The sequence below is a fragment of the Dermacentor albipictus genome, chromosome 3 (assembly GCF_038994185.2).
Source record: "Dermacentor albipictus isolate Rhodes 1998 colony chromosome 3, USDA_Dalb.pri_finalv2, whole genome shotgun sequence".
Lineage (NCBI taxonomy): Eukaryota > Metazoa > Arthropoda > Arachnida > Ixodida > Ixodidae > Dermacentor > Dermacentor albipictus.
This window is the reverse complement of record NC_091823.1, coordinates 147,275,453-147,297,051: the sequence shown is the minus strand read 5'-3', so window position 1 is coordinate 147,297,051 and position 21,599 is coordinate 147,275,453. Positions and strand designations below refer to the sequence as shown.

Below are 21,599 nucleotides of genomic sequence, written 5' to 3'. Positions count from 1 at the left end.
AACAATATCTTACATGGGAATCACTCATTATCACCAAGCCTGTTTGTTACACCTAATCGCAATACAAGGGGTGCAACAAATATAAATTTTAACCTACCAATCGCTCGTAACACGTATGGCCAACGACTACTTGAGTTTCATGGTGCTAAAATTTGGAATACAGTACCTCTTGAGGTAAAAATGGCCAACAATTTCGTGTCTACTGTTAAAAAGCTATACCTATCAAAAAGTACGTGATTTTTTGTCAGTCTGGTTCTCCACCTGTTTCATACTGTGCTGAATCTTTTCAGAAAGCCTAAACACTTCAACACAGACCCTTGCAAATGTGTCACTTCTACGTATAATATGCTATCTCGGTTTTTTCATTGTGTATGTGCATGTATTCTCCTGACAGTTCTGTTTTATTACCATTGATTGATATGCACTGTTTTTCTTTTGTATTGTTTTTGATTGTATGTATCCACCTAACTGTATTAGGTTGTATCATTAAAAAACTAGATAAGCGCATGACATTGTAGCTGCTACTACAAATATGACTATGGGCCTACACTAGCCTTTGGCTACAGGCCCAACAGTTCCTTTGTACAAATTATTATCAATGAAAAATAAACTGAATTGAATTGAATTGAATTGAATTGAACGTTTGGGCAAGGACTCAGCTTAGCAGACCCTTTGTTCCGCACGAATGTTGCATAAGAATGGCACTGGCCACCGGGTGGCATTGTATTGTGGCCTAGGTGGACTTGATTCGCTCGGAGTATGTGCCATTAAGGACAGGCGAAAGGCGAAGAAAACGGACCTTCCAAACGAACGCAATAAGAATAGGCCAGGTTCTCCCAGGTTCCACGCTACAAAGCACGAACGTTTCTTTTCTTTTTTTTCATAACACGAAGCTATGCGCAAGCTTCTAGTTATGAGGTCCAATGAATAAAATCTTCATAAATGCGATGACTTATCAAATAAATATGACACTGCTATGTTTTAGGAAGGAAAAATTGAAAACATAATATTTCAAGAGAACCACTGGAAAACCAGAACTGAAAGCAAATCATGAGTTTTGTGTTCCTGCCATCTGGTGGCAGACTATAAAAATAAGTCCTATGCGGCTTTAAAAAAAAGATTGCGCCGCTGAAAAACCAGAACCGAAAGCAAATGTTGGGTTTTGTGTTTCTGCCATCTAGTGAAAAACTACGAAACTAGGTCCTACGCGGCTTAAAAAAACAGTGCGAAGCGGGAATCGAACTGCGGCCACTGCGACGCGGGACTAAAGGTGCGCGCGATTCTACCACTCGGCCACGGCTTCTTTTTTTTTGTTTATCCACAAAATGACATACATACATAAAAACACGTTGGCCTACTTGGACCAACATGACATGCTAAAATTTCTTGAAATTCACTAATTCATTAATAATACCCAACCAGTCAGGCGGATCTGCCTGTACACGATATATCTCACGTATGAAAATAATGCTTTCAACAAAATTTTCTCGTGCTGAGCGCGCATTCACATCGGCGTGCGTTACCGCCATACAGGGCCATACAGGGTGAAGCCTCGGAAGCCGTGGCCGAGTGGATTTAGTTGAAGTTATGATGCCACTCGGCCACTGCTTTCGAGGCTTCGCCCTGTGGTACGTTTATCTTTTTATAGATACCAGGCAAATTTTCACGGCAGTGTTACAAAATATGCTTTTGGGAACAGTGTTACGCCATGTATGGAGAGTCAAGATAGGCATCAATCCGAAGCTGAGTCTCCGGACTACATACGCTGCACTGGGTATTACGATAGACGCCATAGTTTAATAACAGACACAGTTCTCGCCTCGAAAATCGAGTACAAATTTTCGTCGTTTCCATAGGCTTCCATTGCTAAATCTTTAACCGCTGTGGGAACAAAATTCTTACGTGCCATAGAGGGATCACTGCATTTGGCTCGTGTGGATTGTCTTCCAGAACACGTCTGTCACCTGCCTTTTTTGATAATCGACCTGCAGCTTTTGTTATTCGCGAAAAACCCGCTCGTTCCATTGAAAACGCGCTAGCTTCGTGCCGGGGCCGCTTGGGGCGCTAGCTGGTACGTGTCCACTAAAGCTGGATATGTAGGCACGCTCACTGCCCTCCGGCTTCTCCGCTCGACTGGCGGTGAAGACAGCGACGATCACCGTGAAAAACAAGTTCGCAGCACTAAGGAAAGAACGCGCCAATAAAGTCAAGGAATCGATCGCGTACAGGCGCGGTCGCATCAAAACGTCAAAGGAAGATGGCGCAGACGCCGAACAGTAAAAGGCAAATCCGCGGGGGGGAAACAACGATCATTTACTAATGGAATTGCAGGGGCATCCGCACCAAGGAAGCCGAGTTACAACTTCACATAGATGGGCTCGACCAGAAACCGGATATTATCGCGTTACAAGAGACACACGGCAGACCCAGACTCCCGGGTTACGTGACCTACACGGATCCGTCGGAAGGCGGGACGGCGTTACTGGTGCGCAGCTACATAGTAGCCACCCAGAACCTCACCGCGCAAAAGGGCTGCGAACACACGCTGGTCCAGGTTCACACAAGGACTATTGGCAGTGCCGGAAACCTGTTTGTGATAAGCGCATACTGCAGGCCGTCACAAAGGCAGTACGACTTTGAAACAACAGTGAGCCAGGCGAAGAGGTTGGCAGGGAACAGGCCGCTCCTGGTCCTAGGCGACTTCAACGCCCCTCACACTACATGGGGTTACAAATACCAATCTAAACGAGGCAAGGCTCTAGCAAAGGCAATGGAGGACCAAGAAATGGCGCTCCTTAATGAACCGGGCGTCGCCACCCGAAAGGGAAACAGCGTCAACAGGGACACCACCCCGGACCTGTCGTGGATGGCGGGCTCCCTAGAAGTGGCCTGGTGGAACGAAGACGTAAACCTGGGCTCCGCCTCCGACCACAGCATCATAAGTGTAACGATCAAGGGACCAAGGTACCGGGCAGCCCTCGGCAAAGCCCGGATCACCGACTGGGACCGAGTGCGCAAGCACACGGACGAAGAAAACGAGACCTCCGGAGAAAACGCGGAGGAGGGCAGACATCAAACGTACGCAGAATGGGCGCGAGAACAAAAGATCGCGCTCGACAGATTTACTCAAGAAGTTGTGACAACGATGCAGACGCCCTTCGTCGATGCCAAACTAGCACACATGTGGGAGGCGCGGCACTCGCTCACGCGAAGATGGAAGCGTCAACGACGAAACAAGAAGCTCGTCAAACGCATCGCGCTCCTCAACAAACAGATCGCTGAATACGCAACCAAGCTGTGCCGAGAGAACTGGATGAGTACGTGCGACGGGCTGCAGGGAAAGCTGTCGGCGAGCAAGACCTGGTGCCTGCTCAGACACCTGATCGACCCGTTGAGCAGCAAGACCGCAACCAACCGCAACCTCACCAAAGTTCTGAACGCTTACGATGGCAACGGTCAAAGGCTCATTGAAGACCTCAAGGCGATCTACCTCAAGACGGAGAGAGGGCGATTTCCGATACCGGAGGAGTACGGGGGACCGGAAAATCCGGCATTGGATGAACCGTTCACCATCACGGAGTTATTAACAGCCATAGACGAGAGTAATACGGCGAGCGCACCAGGAACGGACGCCATTACATACAAGCTGCTCAATAACATGAGTGATGCGGCGGCACGTGGGCTCCTGGGTCACATCAACAGAACCTGGGAAAGCTCGAAGTTGCCCTCGGAATGGAAAGAGGCCGAGGTACGGTTCATACCTAAACCCGGCAAACCTCTGACCATCGAGAACATGCGCCCCATCTCGCTCACGTCCTGTGTGGGCAAGGTCATGGAACGCATGGTTCTCAGAAGACTTCAAGCACACCTGGACAAGACAAATCAGATGCCGGCGACCATGTATGGATTCCGCCAGCACCTGAGCACCCAAGACGTCTTGATCCAATTACACGAATTGGTGATTAAAAGAGCAACGAGGCACGCGCCCCGGGGTATACTGGCTTTGGACCTCAAAGGGGCCTTCGACAACGTGTCCCACGCCAGCGTGCTCGAGAACCTGCGCAAGACGGGGTGTGGCCGCAAGACCTACGGCTATATCAAAGATTTCCTAACCAATAGAACAGCAACTATCCGGATAGGAAATGAACGGTCAGAGCCTGTGGAGCTCGGAGACAGGGGTACCCCACAGGGGTCTGTCCTGTCGCCTCTGCTTTTCAACCTAGCACTCCTGCCCCTGCCCGAACTACTCAATCAGATCGAGGGCGTGGACCACGCGTTCTATGCCGACGATATAACGGTGTGGACGAACCGCGCGGGTTCCGATGCCTGGGTGGAGGAAGCCCTGCAGAGAGCGGCAACGACCGTCCACGAGTATGCCAGGACCTGTGGCCTGAGCTGCGCTCCACAGAAATCGGAGCTGCTCATGGTACAGCCCAGAAGACCAAAGAAAGAGCCGCCGCCAAACATAATCATCACCATCGACGGCACAGAGATCAAACCAACGCAGCAGATCCGGATACTGGGCCTGCTGTTGCGCAGCGACGGCAAGGCGCACGCAGCCGTCAACAAAATCAAGACCACATCTGAGCAAGTCCTCAGCATGATCCGGAGAGTCACCAACCGGAGCAGAGGAATCAAAGAAGAAGACGCACTGCGCCTGGTGCAGGCATTCATCGTGTCACGCGTAACGTACTCCGCCCCGTACCTCCAGCTTGCGAAGGTGAACGACGAAACGCTGAACACGACGATAAGGAAAGCAGTAAAACTCGCCATGGGCATCCCAGTCTACTCGTCAACGCAGAAGCTGCTGGAAATGGGTGCCCACAATACGGTGGAAGAGCTGGTGGAAGCACACCTATCCCACCAGAGGATAAGGCTGAGCCGGACAGAGCACGGTCGGGCCGTCCTACGCAAGATAGGATCGCAAATTGAACAGCTACCGACAACGAAGCCGCTCCCCACAACCTGGAGAGACGTTATTAAGACCAAGCCTCTCCCCCGGAACATGCAGCCGGGGAGGAACAACGAGAGACGCTCTGCGCGGCCCAAGGCACTGGCTCGACAGCTGGAAGAGGACCCCGAGGTCCTCTACGCGGACGCCTCCCTTCCCAAGCACGGAACCAGAGCAACGGCGGTCGTCACCACCATCGATAAACTTGTCACAGGCGCGTCGATACGGACGACGAATACAGCCGAAGCAGAAAAAGTGGCCGTGGCCCTCGCACTCGCACAACCGGGAGTGAGGACCGTTGTCACAGACTACCAGGCCGCCTACGCAAGCTACCGCAAGGGGAACATCTCTTCCATGGCACTAGCGATCCTCAACAAATGCAAATCACCGGGGCGGGCCCTTGAGCTCGTGTGGGTCCCGGCTCACTCGCAAGTGGAAGGCAACGCACTCGCCGACCACTATGCCCGAGAACTATCGATCCGGGCCGAGGACGAGCCAGGACTACCGCACCCCGTGACAAGCTACAAAGAAATCACGCAAATGTACAGAAGCGGCAGATGTAGGCTTCCCCGTCCGCATCCGCAACTCAACCGAATTCAGCAAACGATCGTGCGACGCACGCAAGCGGGGTCGCTAGCGCATCCAGTGCTCTTGCATAAGATGTTCCCAACAGAGCATGACACTTCATGCCCTTTTTGCAGACGGTCAAAAGGCACTCTAGCACACATCCTTGCAGAGGGCACTAAGCTCAAGAACCCCCCACCATCCCTACCCCCCACCCTCCCCAGCCCCAACCCCCCCGAGCGATGGAAGACCTTGTTGTCCAGCCCCGACCTACCGACCCAGCTCGCGCTGGCGGCTGGGGGCAGGAACTGCTGGACACATATGGGACCTGAGAAGAAGGTTCCACCCCATCTGGTGCCAGCGCGCACCGACCGTCACTAAGGGCTCAGCACAAAAGTTGATTCTCTCTCTCTCGGCATGGCAGCTACCGCCGTCGTTATAGGCTGCAGCGGTCGCGTGTTACGACAGCGGTTCAGGGTTCCTCGGCAGCCGAGCAGTGAAGTGGGACATTCATCATTTCTGTGAATGCATCCGCCCCGTTGTCAGATTAAACGCCACACGCAACAGCCGCGCCACATGAGGGAGAAACTTTGTGCCGGTTCTAACTATCTTGAATGCGTAATCATGCGAACGAGAAATAATATTTCAAGTCGGATATCGCAGAGGACATACACGCTACAAGGCTTCTTCCAACTGATACTGCGTAGAAACACGACTGCTGTTAACTTTTTATGCGAAGCATATTACTAGAGCTCAACCCAGCTCCTCAGGCGCGGCGGTGTCGCCTTCAATGACCTTTGACCCCATGCCATACCACGCGACACCGTGACGTCACGACAGAGGAGAAACGGGGCTCCAACTCGCGCCGTCGCTCGCGGCGTCGCGGCGGTATATAAGCAGCTGCGCTTGTTTCTAGGTGGCTTTGGCTCAACTCTTGCAAGATGGGCTGGGTGGGAATCGAACCAGGGTCTCCGGAGTGTGAGACGGAGACGCTACCACTGAGCCACGAGTACGATGCTGCAAAACGCTACAAAAGCGCCTCTAGTGAATGCGGTGTTGCCTTAGAAACGAGCTGTTTCTAAGGCTCAGGCGTGCGTCGCTTGCTCAGGCGCACATTTCGTTGCCGCGCCGCACGCTGCGTTGCTCGACGCTTACCGCGTCCAATGCGGGGTGCGTAGTCGCTGCGCCGTAGCCCATTGTCTTACACCCCTTGGCGGGTCGACGGGAACGCTTTCGCGTTCCACTCTGGAAGGCGAAGAAGAGTAACGCATGAGTTGTTTCTTCGTCTAGCCGAACCAAATATAGCCAAGCAACAGCAGTTCACCAGGCTAAACAGTGGTTCAACAACTAAAATAAAGGCTAGTATGCTTCGCATCCTGGGCTTAACCTTAGCTAAGCCACAGCCATTTCTTTATCCAAAGTAGCGCACTTACTACAGTCAACAAAAAGTTAATAATTCAGTTTTAGTTAATTAGGCGGCTGAAAGTTATAATTATCCTCTCACTTTGTGTCCCCTTGGCCACATAACTTATTTGCACACATGCTCTTGGCGTGCCTCCCAGTGCCTAATGTTAAGAAAATTATAAAGCTTAATTTTGAGCACCCGTTAGTGCGCCTTGAATTGCGAGGACATTTCAAGACTCCGGCTTCGGGCGTTGTGGAAGCGGGTGCGGTGTGCGGAAAGAGAAGGGAATCGCTCGGCTCGGCATCACTCGGCAATTGGAAAAACAGTCGACAATCGAGTCTAGCTGCGTCGGTGGCTCGCAGCTTTGTATGTGCTGTGTGTTCCCAGCACTTAATCAGCGTTGAAGCGATGGACAACATAGACATGTACACGACACGTAAGTCACCTCAATCACTGATTATGGCCCGTTTCTTCAGGTCGGCGTATTGACACCGCAAGTCCGCGGTCATCGAGTACGATGTGGTCATGTTTGCTGTGCGCGCTGACGAAGTGCTTATTAACTTAGTTAACAAGCGGATGTTTACAAGTTCATACGGCCGATAAAAGTGCTATCTTTATTTCGTATGGCTGTCAGCTAATCGACAGCCGGAAAGTCGGGCGAAACAGTGACTTTTTTTGCTGGCCCAAGTTCCGAGGCGCAACGAGCAAGTTTATCAGCCGCTTCATTTCCCAATGCTCCTGTATGCGACGAATTTAAGTAATTAAAACTTTATGGTAAATCTGATTCGGCGTAGTTCTTTAAGACGACGCAAATAACTTTGTGTGCACTTCAAGAACACAATGTCTTGTTACAACAGCTGCAGAGCGGGCTTGCTGTCCGACAGCATAACGACTTGCTGAGCTCGACAATGATTTAGTTTACTTAAGACTTTTCTGTTGATTGGCCACGCTCTCTAGCATACTGTTTGACGAGACGACGGAGTCAAGTCAGGAAGGGGAGGACACCGGCATGGAGGGAATAAAAGGTGCTGCTGCGCGTTGCTCCGCGTTTTATATTCGATGAATCATCAGAGAAAATTTTCGGAAGTTGGTCACACGTTTGTTCCAGATGAGCAAGTGGAAACGAATGTGGTTTCGATGCAGATGCAAAGAGCTTGTTGTGGGACCGGGTAATTGGCAACTGGCAGTCTAGGGGAGCTATAGCATAAAGGTATTCCAAACTTTTCTATTCTAATTCGGCTATCAGCTCTCAGCGACTGGTCAAAAAAGTTTCGGCCACCCCCACTGTGGCTGTCTGTCACGCGACCTCACGAAAATCGCGAAAACTACCCATCTGATATATTTGCGCACTCATTACGCATGATTAGACCGAAGAAAAGAAAACTAATTATTTCTTATTCGGTGCCTTTTTGACCTTTAGGAAATGAAAGCCTCGTCTCCCCACTTACTATTGGGCAAACGTTTTCGATCTTTTCCCACTTCGCCTGTCTGTCATGCGACATCGCAAAAGCGCAAAAACCCATCGCGTCAAAGGGGCGTCTCCGCGTGAAGGGTGCATAATTATGCCAAAAAAACTGATTTTTTTTCTGAATAGCCGGAGACTGCCTCGTTCGGAAAGGAACAGGAGATGGCTGCCCGCTGATAACTCTGGCGCTGGCTGCTCGGAGCTTCCGGGTAGCATGAATTTATTTGCGTAAAATAAAACATATTGCATTGCATTATGACGTTATCGAGACCTTTCGGGTCATATACGACATCGCTCTGTCAATCCTTCTTTGTCGAGGATCCGTTTTATCGCTGTTCTTAACCTTCTGTTGCACGCCGCCACGATTTTCGACCATTAACCACAAGGTAAGTAAAGGGGAGCTGACCAATCTCAGACGCCGGCATCACCCTCCTCATCCGGTTATCTACTTTTACTGTTCGGGCTCGGCCCCCTCAAGAATGGCTCTACCTGAGCGTGCTTTTCCGCATCTCCCCAGCCAATAAGATAAGGAAATCTGCTCAATGTAGACAATGATATTCGTTTTGAAGGCAAAACAAAGTGACATCCTATAAATCAGAAGCGCGTATGATTGGGCTTTTCAGGCAATGCTGCAGGTTAGGCCCCATGCTTGCGTCGGCGATTACGTAAATTTCACATCAGCAGTTTAAAAATGAAATTATGGGGTTTTACGTGCCAAAACCACTTTCTGATTATGAGGCACGCCGTAGTGGAGGACTCCGGAAATTTCTACCACCTGGGGTTCTTTAACGTGCACCTAAATCTAAGTACACGGGTGTTTTCGCATTTCGCCCCCATCGAAATGCGGCCGCCGTGGCCGGGATTCGATCCCGCGACCTCGTGCTCAGCAACCCAACACCATAGACACTGAGCAACCACGGCGGGTCATCAGCAGTTTGGAATAAAAACAGATAGGAATAGCTTTACGTTACAGGGCTCCAGGTTTTCTAATGACCATGATGGCTCAGGTCACTGCCTTCGTTTGGGAAATTCCAGGCCAAGAAGATGAATAAGTATCGAGTGCCACAGAAACATGCTATCTGTAGTTCACCTAAGGCCATGTCAGTAAGTCTAAGCACGAACGGCTGGAAGAACTTCATCGTCCAGGCCATACAGTCGTACTGGAAATTGCACAAGCAGCGGCGAGTCAAGGTGCCGAACGAGTCTCGGCCTTCCACACTTCGTCTTCTCGCTTCACAATGACTGTATAGATGGTTATCCCGACTAAGTAAATCTAGCACGGATCGAGAACTACTACTTTATTCATGAAGAAGATGAACAGCGCGTTTTAGCAACCGTCAAAAAATATGCAGGACACTTTTTTGCCGCACTTTGTTACTTAGGATAGATTCAAAATGTTTGCAAATTTAATCAACAATCCTTTGATTGCACCACAAATTTAACGAAAAGTTAAACGTTCAACATGGTGTTCAAAAACCTCCATCGGTATGCCCACAAAGTCAACTTCATGTGGTCATCTTTAAGTCATATCTATATAAAGTATTACAAGGAGAGTTTTCAAAGAGAAAACCGTGATATGGTCGACGAAAAAGAGACATGAATACTTCAATAGTGCTTTAGCACCGTAGATTTGCTAACAGTTTGCGCCAGCTTCCCAATTCGATAACGAATGTGTGGACAAGACGATCTGGCCTATATGTCACGCCTGTGTCCAAACCTCTTTTCCCTTCTCTTCTTTTCCCCAGTAGGGTTCTTCGTCCTCGGACGTGTGGCTATTCTTTTCTTCTGCGAGTGAACACTTCAAAATTTCGCATAATCTTGGTATCTATATTTAGTAACGAGTTACAGAGTTGAAAAGTTGGTACATAAACTTTCCTTTTGAATATCGCTATATCAAAGAATTTTTGTTAAAAATGACTTAAATAAAAGGCATGCTTCCTAGAGTCACTATATATTACTTCGTCTCTTGAATTCTACAAACGTAATCAAATTTGGGGAAGGCAGGTCGAGCTAAGTGATTTATTTGTTGCCATGTCTTTAGATAGGAGTGCACCAGGTAAAATTTGCTCTTAAGCTAATGTATAGGACGCCTAAAAGAAGAAGCTGAGTGCCTTGCATCGTACCACCTGGTCGTTTGAAGACACCAGTGAAGAAATGGGTTGATACAAATACCGCCTTTGTTTCCGTGCACTCAAAGCTAACGCCATCGTAAAATGCGTGCCAAATAATGGCACACATATAACAATCAATAGATTTGCTGAGAGCTGCGCGAACACACGAGTAAATATCCGAGTTCCTCACTGAAAGTAGGCTCCGCACGAACATAATTCAAATTGATCTTTATTTGCTTATTTCTGAGCTTCGTGTTTAATAAATCGTGACGTACAATACTGCCTCACTCTATTCTTTCTCAATGTTTTACCTTAGTCTTTGAGATATCCCATCTTCTTCTTTCTTACTTCTTTCCTTCCCAACTTCATATCTTCAATTTATAAGTTTCATTCCCCTACATCTCGAACAGTAGGCAGGTGTTGTGCCCATTCCAGTGACAGCTGCCAGCGTGTTCCTTGGTTTCACTTTCCTATTCTTCAAGTGAGTATGTGGCCTCATATCGAAAATAAGATTGAATGGACTCCTGTTCTTTTATGCTTCAGCAATAAAACAAAATCACGAAATGCCTGATGTTGCATGCTGCACTTCTGGCAAAAATGTTTATTTTGTGAATGCTTAATTCAGTGTCCTCTCCCGCAGAGAAATTAACATCTTAGCACTTGGTGATTAGCGCGCCACAACAAAAATTTTTTTACGCGAGGCTACTCGCTATGCACGTACCCGATACAAATACATGTTCGTGCAGTAATTTCGGCGCCTGTCATTAACGAGTACCACCTGACTAGAATAATTTATTACTGCGACAGTTATTTCAGTAAATGTAGTTCGTTGTGTTAGATAATAACCCTGCTAAAAATGTTATTCATTTTTTTGTTCGTACCATACTTTGGGTACATATTATTTATTCAGGCTGTGCATTGCTGCATTAAAATGATATATGACTGAAATATTTTCAGCCAATGTGATTAAATGTGGAAGACAATAAATCTTAATTACACCTTACTTTTAAGGTGCCTTCGCTAGAACCGCTTACCTACGCTTCGTATTCTTTACCTTTGGCTGTTGGTAGAAGTAGAAGAGGACGAGTATAAACGGATCTCTAGCTCTTCGCCGCCCTTAATCTTCTCTCAACGAACTCATGGGTGAGCGATCAACATTTTCCGTCTCCTCGAAATTTCGCTGTTAGGTATGAGGTGTGGCGAGATTCACTGCATGCGCTATTGAAATAAATGATAATCTGTGCCATAACGCTCTCTAACGGGCTGCCGCTTTTGGTACTGTGCTGGCTCAAGATACGTAAAATTGAGTACCACGAGAAATAGACAGCTTCTAGACTCAGGCGTGCAGAACATTCTCTGAAGAATGCGATGATTGAAGTGCGCGCCATCGAAGCACTAACGCGAGCTCCTTTACATCTGTAGGCTCTGTCATGTGACCTTCGGAGTAGTTGGACGCATGGCACAACAAAAGGTTGAACCTATCGCGGTAGTTTATCCGCAATCGTGCTTTTACAGAGCGCACTTCCGTGCTTTTATGAATTCAAAGCTGGACAAAACCCATAGAGTTGGGTTCGAGAGCTTCCTAACTTTCCATACCTTTGTATAATTTTTGATACATTATACGTAGTAGTCAAAATCCCATAGTCAGATGCAAATTATCAGTGTAGCTGAACTTGAGCTTGACAAAGAAAAACTGCTGAATGAGCTACCAAAGCTTCCCTGCGACTCTTAATTTACTCCCTTTACAAACTGGAAATAGCGTCCAAGTTCTTAGCACTACTTCGGTTGGCACCTTAACATACAATTTAAGCCTTTACTACAAACTTAGTGTTAAGAAAATTTCAGTGTATGCATGGTTGTCAAGATTGACCCCTTGATTGCCTGAGAGTCCGAAACCCTACGGAACACTTTGATATAACTTGAACGATCACCCGTGGTACGTTTGGATGCGTTCCCGTAGTGCTCGACATAGACAATGTGCAACAGCCGTCCCGTGAACGAAGTCATGAACCGAGGCTGTGCAACCATTTCCAAAGTTAGAATTATGCCACGATTTTCTGTTACCTACAGTGGCTGCTGATCAAACTATCCGCGCCTCCCGCCACACGGCTGACAATGAAGATAGGTCTGGCGTGGCAAGAAGCTCCCTTCAGAGAGATGTCGCAGCAAATAGGACACCGCAAACGCTCAACTACCTTTGGAATTCTGAAGAGGTGATAGGGTTTAATTGAAGAGGAAGCTTTAGCTCGGGTAGCCCTATCCAAATACGTGCAAAAAGAGAATTTGATTTTCTCGGTAATCACTGCACCGAATTTTACGAGGTTTGTTGCATTTAAAAAAAGAAAACTTGAAATCTAGTGACTGTTTGTTTCAAATTTACCATTTAGGTCGTCACTTTTATGAAAAAAATGGAGAAGTCAAAAATTTTCATAAAATGAAACTATCAAGTTTACAACTCCAACTCCGCAATGAAAACCATATCATAATTATGTGAATGGCATCTAACAGTACGTCAAAAATGGACATAATTATTATGTTACACATGAATCCCAATAAATCTAATAATATGGAAGCACAGCTCTTGCCGAAACCTAGTACACAACGCAACAAATTCACGTAAGATAAAAAATCACTTATTGAGTTCGTCCGCTTTCAATGATCTAATGGATGCCGTTTACAGAACCGCGATATCTATTTTTTCATTGCCATTTCTTGGGCGTGTTGGCAAACTGAAAGCATATTTAGCGCCAGCAAACAAGCACGGAAGGGAGACGACGCATTGTGGTGTCGTCTCCCTTCCGTCCTTGTTTGCTGGCGCTAAATATGCTTTCTATTTTTGATGCCGGCTTAATAATTTTATACTTCGTTCTTCTATTTTTTCAAACTCTCGTATTTTTGAAAATTCTTGTAACAAAATTCGGGCCCTAAATCGCAATTCCGCTTTCAACAACGACTATAATTTACCTTTCTCTCTCAACTACAGCAAATTTTATTAAAATTAGTTCAGGGGTTATTTCAGAAAAACGTTCGTGCGTTTTACCTGTACTTGAATAGGCGGCGTTGGAGTTGGACCCGAGCTAAAGCTGTTCTCAAGAGCCACTCTGCCGTTGCTGACTTTACCAGAACGCTAATACTGCGGCAGTGCTATCGGTTCCACATGAAGCTATCACGGAACAGCATCCTTCGCCCTAACGTATAGGCCGCAATCTTTTGCTTCTGCACCAGCGTTTGAAGCAAGCGCACCAGAACCCCACCGCCATCTCTTGGTGCGGCCTGCGTAGAGAGTGAGGGTGTGATGAAGAGGTAGCTGACGGTAACGCCACGGCGGGCAAACATTTGCGACAAGCATGCACAAAAATGATGCTTAGTGCTGTTCGTTCTGCCAGTTCCCGCAGTTACCGACAAAGGATGATTGCCAGCTACAAGTCGTGTAAATTCTAGAGCACCCTTGACAGAGTTTTGATTCATAAGCGCTCTTGGCGATTGGCCGGTCACCTTGTCTTGTACTATGCCCACCATTAGGATTGACTATAATTTGCTATTAGGAACAATTCTAGACTAAGAAGAGCCCTTTGCCAATACAGGCCGTCATCTATAGGAAATAAACTTTAAAAAATGAATACCTATATAACAGCTCGATACTTTTGATTATCAGCAATCTTTGAACATTTGATGCATCTCCGGTAATCAAAACCTGACATGGCTTCTTTCAACTTTATCGTTTGAGTGATGACACATGGCTGAACAGTTGTCCTGAAATACTGTTAATTTGATTGTGATAAAGATAACGCCAGCGTGTTTTCTACTCGCGTGTAATTAGTAACGGAAATAATAGGATTGTTTTTTCCCATAGGGCAGCACAAATTTCAGCGCATGAAGACTGGGCGAACATGTCCTATTCGCAAATCTGGCCCGCAGATTTGCTCCTAGCATTGAGCCCTGGCATTCCATTCAGTATTGTGTTTTGAAATAAATAGGACATCATTGTATTTTTGTCCAGTGCGTGCAAGCGCGCAGTTGATTGAATCAAGTTTAATTGCATAAAAAATGATCGTTAACCAGTGGAACGCTGTTTGACATTTCCATGCATTGAGGTTTTTTGCAAGTGCAGTTTAAAATTTTTATGTCGCGAAGTTTCAACCCGACGCAGGAATGAACAATTCTCTTCTGATAGGAGCGTAGTGTGTGATAAGTAACGGTTGGATGTACCTAAACAACTTATTACTCTATTTATCCGCTAATCCCTTGAAATGTCAGCTTTGTAGCTTGTCCACTTCGTTCAGGACATTGGGCCCACATCCTACGTAGTTCGTAAGATAGGCTCGTAATGCTTTGAAACGATCGAATATTAAATTTTCCATAAAGGCGCTACACTTCCTATAAGTATACTCTCCGTAAATATTTACTTCTCCGAATGCACCGTGAAAACAACCTTAATACGACTTCCAGCGTTTCTAGCTTTAAAAGCATCACTGTAAAAAACTCGAATTTCAAATTGAAAGATAGGTACTCGATCGTTTGTGATAACAACGTGTATCGTTACTTCATATATATCCCTGACTCGTATCCATTTGATGAGGCACCAGTGCCCACCAAGCCTGTCCAGTTCTTTGTGTGGGGCGGAAGAAGTGGTTCTGAACCTCCAGAGCATTAATGTTCTTGGCATCCAGGTTAGACATTATGCACGGCCTGTGGTAAAATGTCGTGTCCCGCTCCATATCAAAGGAAAATATGCCAGAGAGATTGGTTGTCTTGGCGTCTACTAACTCTTACTTCATTCTCAATTTCAGAGGAAAGCATCGCCCTATCGGCCTATGGTAGGTGTTCTGAAAAATAGCCATCACACCCACTCATTTATTAGGCCAACGATTATTTATTATTAGGTTCTTGCATAATTTTGCCAGCATGTTTTTGGGCTTTCCATGATGTCACCTGCACAGTTGCACGTAGCTGTCATGAACGAAACGAGCCAATAAATGGTTCAGACAAGCCAAGCAAGTAAAGTGAACATACATGGCAAGGAACTGTCGTAAAGCACCTTAGCTCAGAAGTATAGTCCATTCTTACGATGGCTGTGAAATGCTGTTACGTTTCCAAATTATTTCCAGAGTGATCGCGCGGCTACAACCTACTGAAATAACAGGAACGTAGCACGTAAAACAACACTCGGCCGTCCCCCATGACCAGTAGTGTAAAAAAAGAAACAGAAACTTTTCCAGATGACTTGATTTTACAGTTATTTTTTCTTTTTTGTCGCCCTGCATTATTTTATCCACATTTTTTATGCTTCTACATTTTTTAATAATAGTTCGGCAAATTGTAATTCACATATTACCACATAAATATCCCCGAATGAAGCAGCGCTTGAGTGGCAGCTAATATACTCCCACGCCTTTGTAACCATCTCCTTGGAACCTCCAAAATATTTTGTTATACTGGTCACTTCGTTTTAGAGATCGCTCACCGTACTGCTCACAATAGAGCATGCTAAGAACATTCAGCAAGAGATAAGCTCTAATATAATGTCGAGAGAGATGAGTCAGATAAACGGCAAATCTTTTTTTGTGCACACTTTGTCCGAGGAAATGTGCGACTGTGAGAGGACCATATTGCACCAAGTTTTGTGACATGCTGCACGTTCGAAACGCGGGAGTAGCGCAAGTTAAAGCTGCACATCGTCAAATCCCAGTCGTCTTCTTCGCCATCAAAATTATTCGTTCGCTTACACGCCCTTCATCGATTCGTTGACGTTTGCGTCCTTTCTGGACCTAAATGGCATCGAAGACGCTGTCGATTGTCTGTTACGACTATATAAATTCGTCATCAACTGCGACGTATTCATCAGCCGTCACACCCGCTTGTGTGCAAAGCGGGCGTGCAAAGTGAGCGGTTCCTGGATCAGCGCAGGAGAGTTGCAATACTCGCTGACGTCTGCACGCTATTCAAGTGCGTCGCTTGTGTAGCCGTTAGCGTTAACGCAAGCTCAGTGGCGGCTGCGGAGGGCAGTGGCGAGTCGCTATACGCGGCGTTCGTTTTAAATCGAGAAATCAGCCGCCGAAGACGCGTTAATTCCTTCGTTGTACAGACAAATTACTGGTTGAGGTGTTCCTTGTAGAGGCGTTTGACTGTTTTGCCACACACACATGACTCACCTAGCAACATGGCCGAGTAGAATATGGGCTGCACAATGTCACCGCCTGGTGCGCACCGTCCGTTCACATCTTTCTGGCACTCTGATTGGTGCCCCGTTAAGGCAAGCGTGCTTGCTTAACGACTTTTGAAAGATTATAAACAGCGCGCAGAGGACGAGAGACAGCGAAACCACTACATTGCACTCTAGTCTTCTAAAATGCACCAACTCGCGCAGCTCTGGTATCCGCTGCGATTCATACTTTGTCCGTGTGTTTACATCCTTTACAGATCAAAGTGGAACCAGCAGTGTCTTCGGTAAGTGCTTCAGGTTGGATATATCTGCAAGAATCTCTCAGCTTACGAGGCACTTTTGTCTGCGCTACGAGTTTAGCATGTCTGTGATTGAAGATAAACTTAAGCTGCGCGTGGCCAAATATTCAGACAAGAAAGGTGCCATTGACACTAGCCAGTTTTGCAGATTAGGTTTATTCACACTTTCAGAAATCAAAAAACGCTTCTCATGCTTTGTCCGCGACGCCTGAGGGCGAAAGGAACACAGGAATGGCTCGATCTTATTTTGCCACAGTTTTACGAAGGTTTTCGCTTACGGTGACCAGTTCGGCATGAGGTATACCGTCGCCTCCCAGATTTTAGCATTTGTTATATAGCTTCAATCGCGACGTGTCCACGGCGGGCACGCACATACCATGAAAAAGTAATATTATAAAAAATCCGCAACAATCTAGATAAGTGAAGGAGCAAACAGAAACTACGACGGCATTGCGCAATTTGATTTACGTCAATGATGCACGGAAACAGGGCCCAAATTAGGCTACATTCGCGTGGCTGATAGAAAATTAAGTTTTTCGTCAAGCTGGGATGAATCTCAGAAAATAGACGCGAAAGAGCGAAGAGAAACGCAGTATGTGAATCAAAATCCCATTTCTACATCATAAAGTCAGATCAGCTTCTTAGGAAAGGCAGAGAACTCGTGGGACGATACTTCGTTCAATTAAGGCAAGAAATGTGCGAAGGCCGCGCACAAAGGTGAAATGCTCACGATACGCGTGGTGTTTTAAATTAGATTTTGATCCACCAGTTTGTCTCGCAGTATTCACTGTAGGAGCTAAAATTAGCACGCGATATCTGTGGAAAACCAAAATTCGTTGGCAGAACCCTCTATCGGACCAAGAGAATGACTTATGGAGGAAGTCAGTGACTAGGAAATCGAAGTATATAGATAGTATACCGACATGCGAAACTGGAACGGGGACACTGACATTTACATTTTCTCCGATGCATGAGCCATGAGATGTAGCGCCAGCGATATCTTCGCAATCACCCTCGAAAGAAGACGAGGCCAGGCGATGCCACGAGTGGCGCGGGAGCTTTGCTGGCGCCGGGGACCGAACAAACAAGCAAAAAAAGACATTTGAGATTGACCTCTATAGTATTGGAGCAACGTCTCGTTGCCTTTCTCTCTCATGTGCTCTGCAAACATGAAGCCTAATTGGCACTGCCATATGAAAGTGAGGACGGAGGCTCTAGTTTCAGTATTGCAAATAGCCGGGTCGCTACAATCAAGGACAACAATTTCAAAATCCGTTGGAAAGTGGGAGTAACGCAAGTTAAAGCTGCACATCGTCAAAGCGCAGTCGTCTTCTTCGCCATCAAAATTATTCGTTCACTTACAGGCCCTTCATCGATTCGTTGACGTTTGCGTCCTTTCTGGACCTAAATGGCATCGAAGACGATGTAGATTGTCTGTTACGACTATATAAATTCGTCATCAACTGCGACGTATTCATCAGCCGTCACACCCGCTTGTGTGCAAAGCGGCCGTGTAAAGTGAGTGGTTGCTGGATCAGTGCAGGAGTGTTGCAATACTCGCTGACATCGGCACGCTATTCAAGTGCGTCGCTTGCGTAGCCGTTAGCGTTAGCGCAAGCTCAGTGGCGGCTGCGGAGGGCAGTGGCGAGTCGCTATAAGTGGCGTTCGTTTTAAATCAAGAAATCAGCCGCCGAGGACGCGTGAATTCTTTCTTCGTACAGGCATATTACTTGCTGGGGTGTTCCTTGTAGAGGCGTTTGACTGTATTGCCACACACACATGAATCACCTACCAACATGGCCGAGTAGTATATGGGCTGCACGATGTCATCACCTGGCACGCACCGTCCGTTCACGTCTTTCTGGCACTCTGATTGGTACCCCGTAAAGGCAAGCGTGCTTGCTTAACGACTTTTGGAAGACTATAAACAGCGCGCAAAGGACGAGAGACAGCGAAACCACAACATTTCACTCTAGTCTTCTAAAATGCACCAACTCGCGCAGCTCTGGTATCCACTGCGATTCATACTTTGTCCGTGTGTTTACATCCTTTACAGATCAAAGTGGAACCAGCAGTGTCTTCGGTAAGTGCTTCAGGTTGGATATATCTGCAAGAATCTCTCAGCTTATGAGGCACTTTTGTCTGCGCTACGAGTTTAGCATGGCTGTGATTGAACAAGAACTAAAGCTGCGCGTGGCCAAATATTCAGACAAGAAAGGTCCCATTGACTCTAGACAATTTTACAGATTTGGTTTCTTCACATTTTCAGAAACAAAAAACGCTTGTCAAGCTTTGTTCGCGATGCCTGAGGGCGAAAGGAACGCAGGAATGGCTCGATCTTATTTTGCCAATGTTTTACGAAAGTTTCCGCTGATGGTGACCAGCTCGCCATGAGGTATACCATCGCCTCCCAGATTTTGGCGTTTCTTAGATAGCTTAAATCGCGACGTGTCCACGGCGGGCACGCACATACCAGCCGTTCCAAGTAAATTGTTCGAAAAGATATTATTCGGGGCCTATTCTATCTTGAAGTGTTGCAGACGTAAATAGCATAACTTGAAGGTGTCACGAACGATAACCATTGACGTACATTTGCGAAGATCAAGGTGCATCTACTCGTGCAATAGATTTTTCAGGTGGAAAGGGAAAGCTCGGGGAAAACTTCATGAAAAACGAGACGGCGACGTTACGAAAGTTCGGAAACTGCGGAAAAAGTGGCTCAATGTTAGTGGTAAAGATGGCACATGAAGTACCCGATAAAGCAACAATAAAAACTGCGATAAGAAGAAAACAAATAATTAAACGTAGTGAATCACTCCGACATTGTTTTATTTGAAAATAGACACCCAGGAGGCACCGAGATATAAGTATTGCCTGACAGAGACCAAATATGGAAAGCCAGCAAATAGCTACGAGCATTCACTAAAGAACAACACACTGGTCCCGACGAAGGCGACGACGAATTGGCACTTGTGCAAGCCAGCAATTAGTGGGTACATTCACTAAACTTGAGGTTATATATACCTACAGCTGAAGTGGTAACCGCCTCCTTTCGGACAAAAGAGAAAGAAATAAAATTATGTCTGTACTAAGCACCGCTCGGTCTGTAAGATGATTGTGACGTCTGGACAGCTGCGCGCGCATACTTCCCGGTGGACCCGTGATGAAAGCGACCTTTCTAAAGCTCATCTTTTACAGACTTCTGATTTCATGCAGAAGTGACGTGCAAGTACCGTGAAGATACTGTCAAAGTGGGTATAATAGTACAAAGAAAGGCGCGACCGATGATGCGATCGAACATCTGCCTGTCAGCGCAGTAGAACAATGCTCAAAACATTAGCCCACGGTCACCCGCATGTTTCTATGGTGCCAAAGGTGCTCTTTGAAACGTATGGCGCATTCATCATGTGGATGTTTGTGGCATTCTTCCCTCTTTGTCGCAAGCGCTTTGAGACGCTGTTTTAGACTACGTTCCCTTTGGGATGGGCTGAAATGTTCACTTTGATACCTGCAAAGTAGGTAAAGTTCGCCTACATAGCTATTGTAATGAAATATCTTGTAAATACTCCCCTGCGTTCTTACTGGTTCATTCGAACAACATTTTGGCGCATAGACGTGACACCTGACAACCACGACACCGGGCAAAAAATTCCCTCGGAGGCATAGAAACATGGTTGAGCCACTGGAAGGATGCGCTGTGGCACCGGGAACATATATCAGGAACAAGTTCGAGAAAGGCAACTGCCGTCGACAGTCATCGTAACATGGGACCTCCTGAACCTTTTTATTTGTCGTCGCATGTTCATGATGACGAAGGTTTCCAAACTGTGGCACATAAACAGGACGCGGGCTTGGCCAGTAAGTGGGCGGTATGTTTAAAATAAACGAGAAGAAATGCAGAAATTTGATGTAAAATGAGAGTTGTTGCAAAGCGTAGCAAGGATGAATGAGATCACATGCACTCTTAAAACGGTTGCACCCTTTGGGGTGTATATTTGTCCCACAACAGTAATCGTCATCCGCCTTGCTTGCGTTTCCTTTCTTGAAAACTCGGCTCTCGCTACTTTCCTGTCGAGAAGCTGAGTCACACTGATAACGCGCATGCCGTTCTTGACTGGGAAGTACCGGGCTCGCAGCGTTAAAGAAAGGAAACGCGGGCAAGACCGATGACGATTATTGTTGTGGGACAAGATAAGCCCCAAAGGGTGTAAATTTTTGTAAGAGTGTGCGCCAGTTTTCTTTACGTCATAGATGCAGGAAGGAAGTAGGCAAGTTTATAGCATTTCATTGACAGCTTTGCTAAAGCTTCACTTCACAACGATTCCGAAGTGTGCGTTGGATCTGCAAAAATTTATTTGACGGGTTTTATTTTATGTTTGGTGCAACAATAAAATACAGAAAGACAGGGGCGCGGATTAGAGGGCGAATGGGTGTAGCGGATATTTTAGTTGACATTAAGAGGGAAAGCTGAAGCTGCGCAGGTCACGTAGTGCGTAGGGCAGATAACCGGCCGATGGTTTATTAGAGTAACAGAATGGGTGCCAAGGGAAGGCAAGCTCAGCCCAGGCCGGCAGATAATTAGTTGGTGTGAAGAAATTCGGAAATTTGCACGCGTATAACGTTGAGTCAGCTAGCGCAAGT

At 46.6% G+C, this 21,599-nt stretch overlaps 1 protein-coding gene across 1 annotated transcript in view; it reads left to right on the top strand.

The window, feature by feature from the left end:
* Nucleotides 1-11,560: 11,560 nt before the first annotated feature.
* LOC135896669 (uncharacterized) overlaps nt 11,561-21,599 on the top strand; it is a 132,433-nt gene continuing 122,394 nt past the window's right edge. Inside the window, exons 1-4 of the mRNA XM_065425155.2 lie at nt 11,561-11,639; nt 15,287-15,313; nt 16,917-16,943; nt 19,015-19,041. Coding sequence (XP_065281227.1) covers nt 11,636-11,639; nt 15,287-15,313; nt 16,917-16,943; nt 19,015-19,041 — 85 coding nt within the window. The 5' untranslated portion in view covers nt 11,561-11,635. The remainder of the gene's footprint in view (nt 11,640-15,286; nt 15,314-16,916; nt 16,944-19,014; nt 19,042-21,599) is intronic.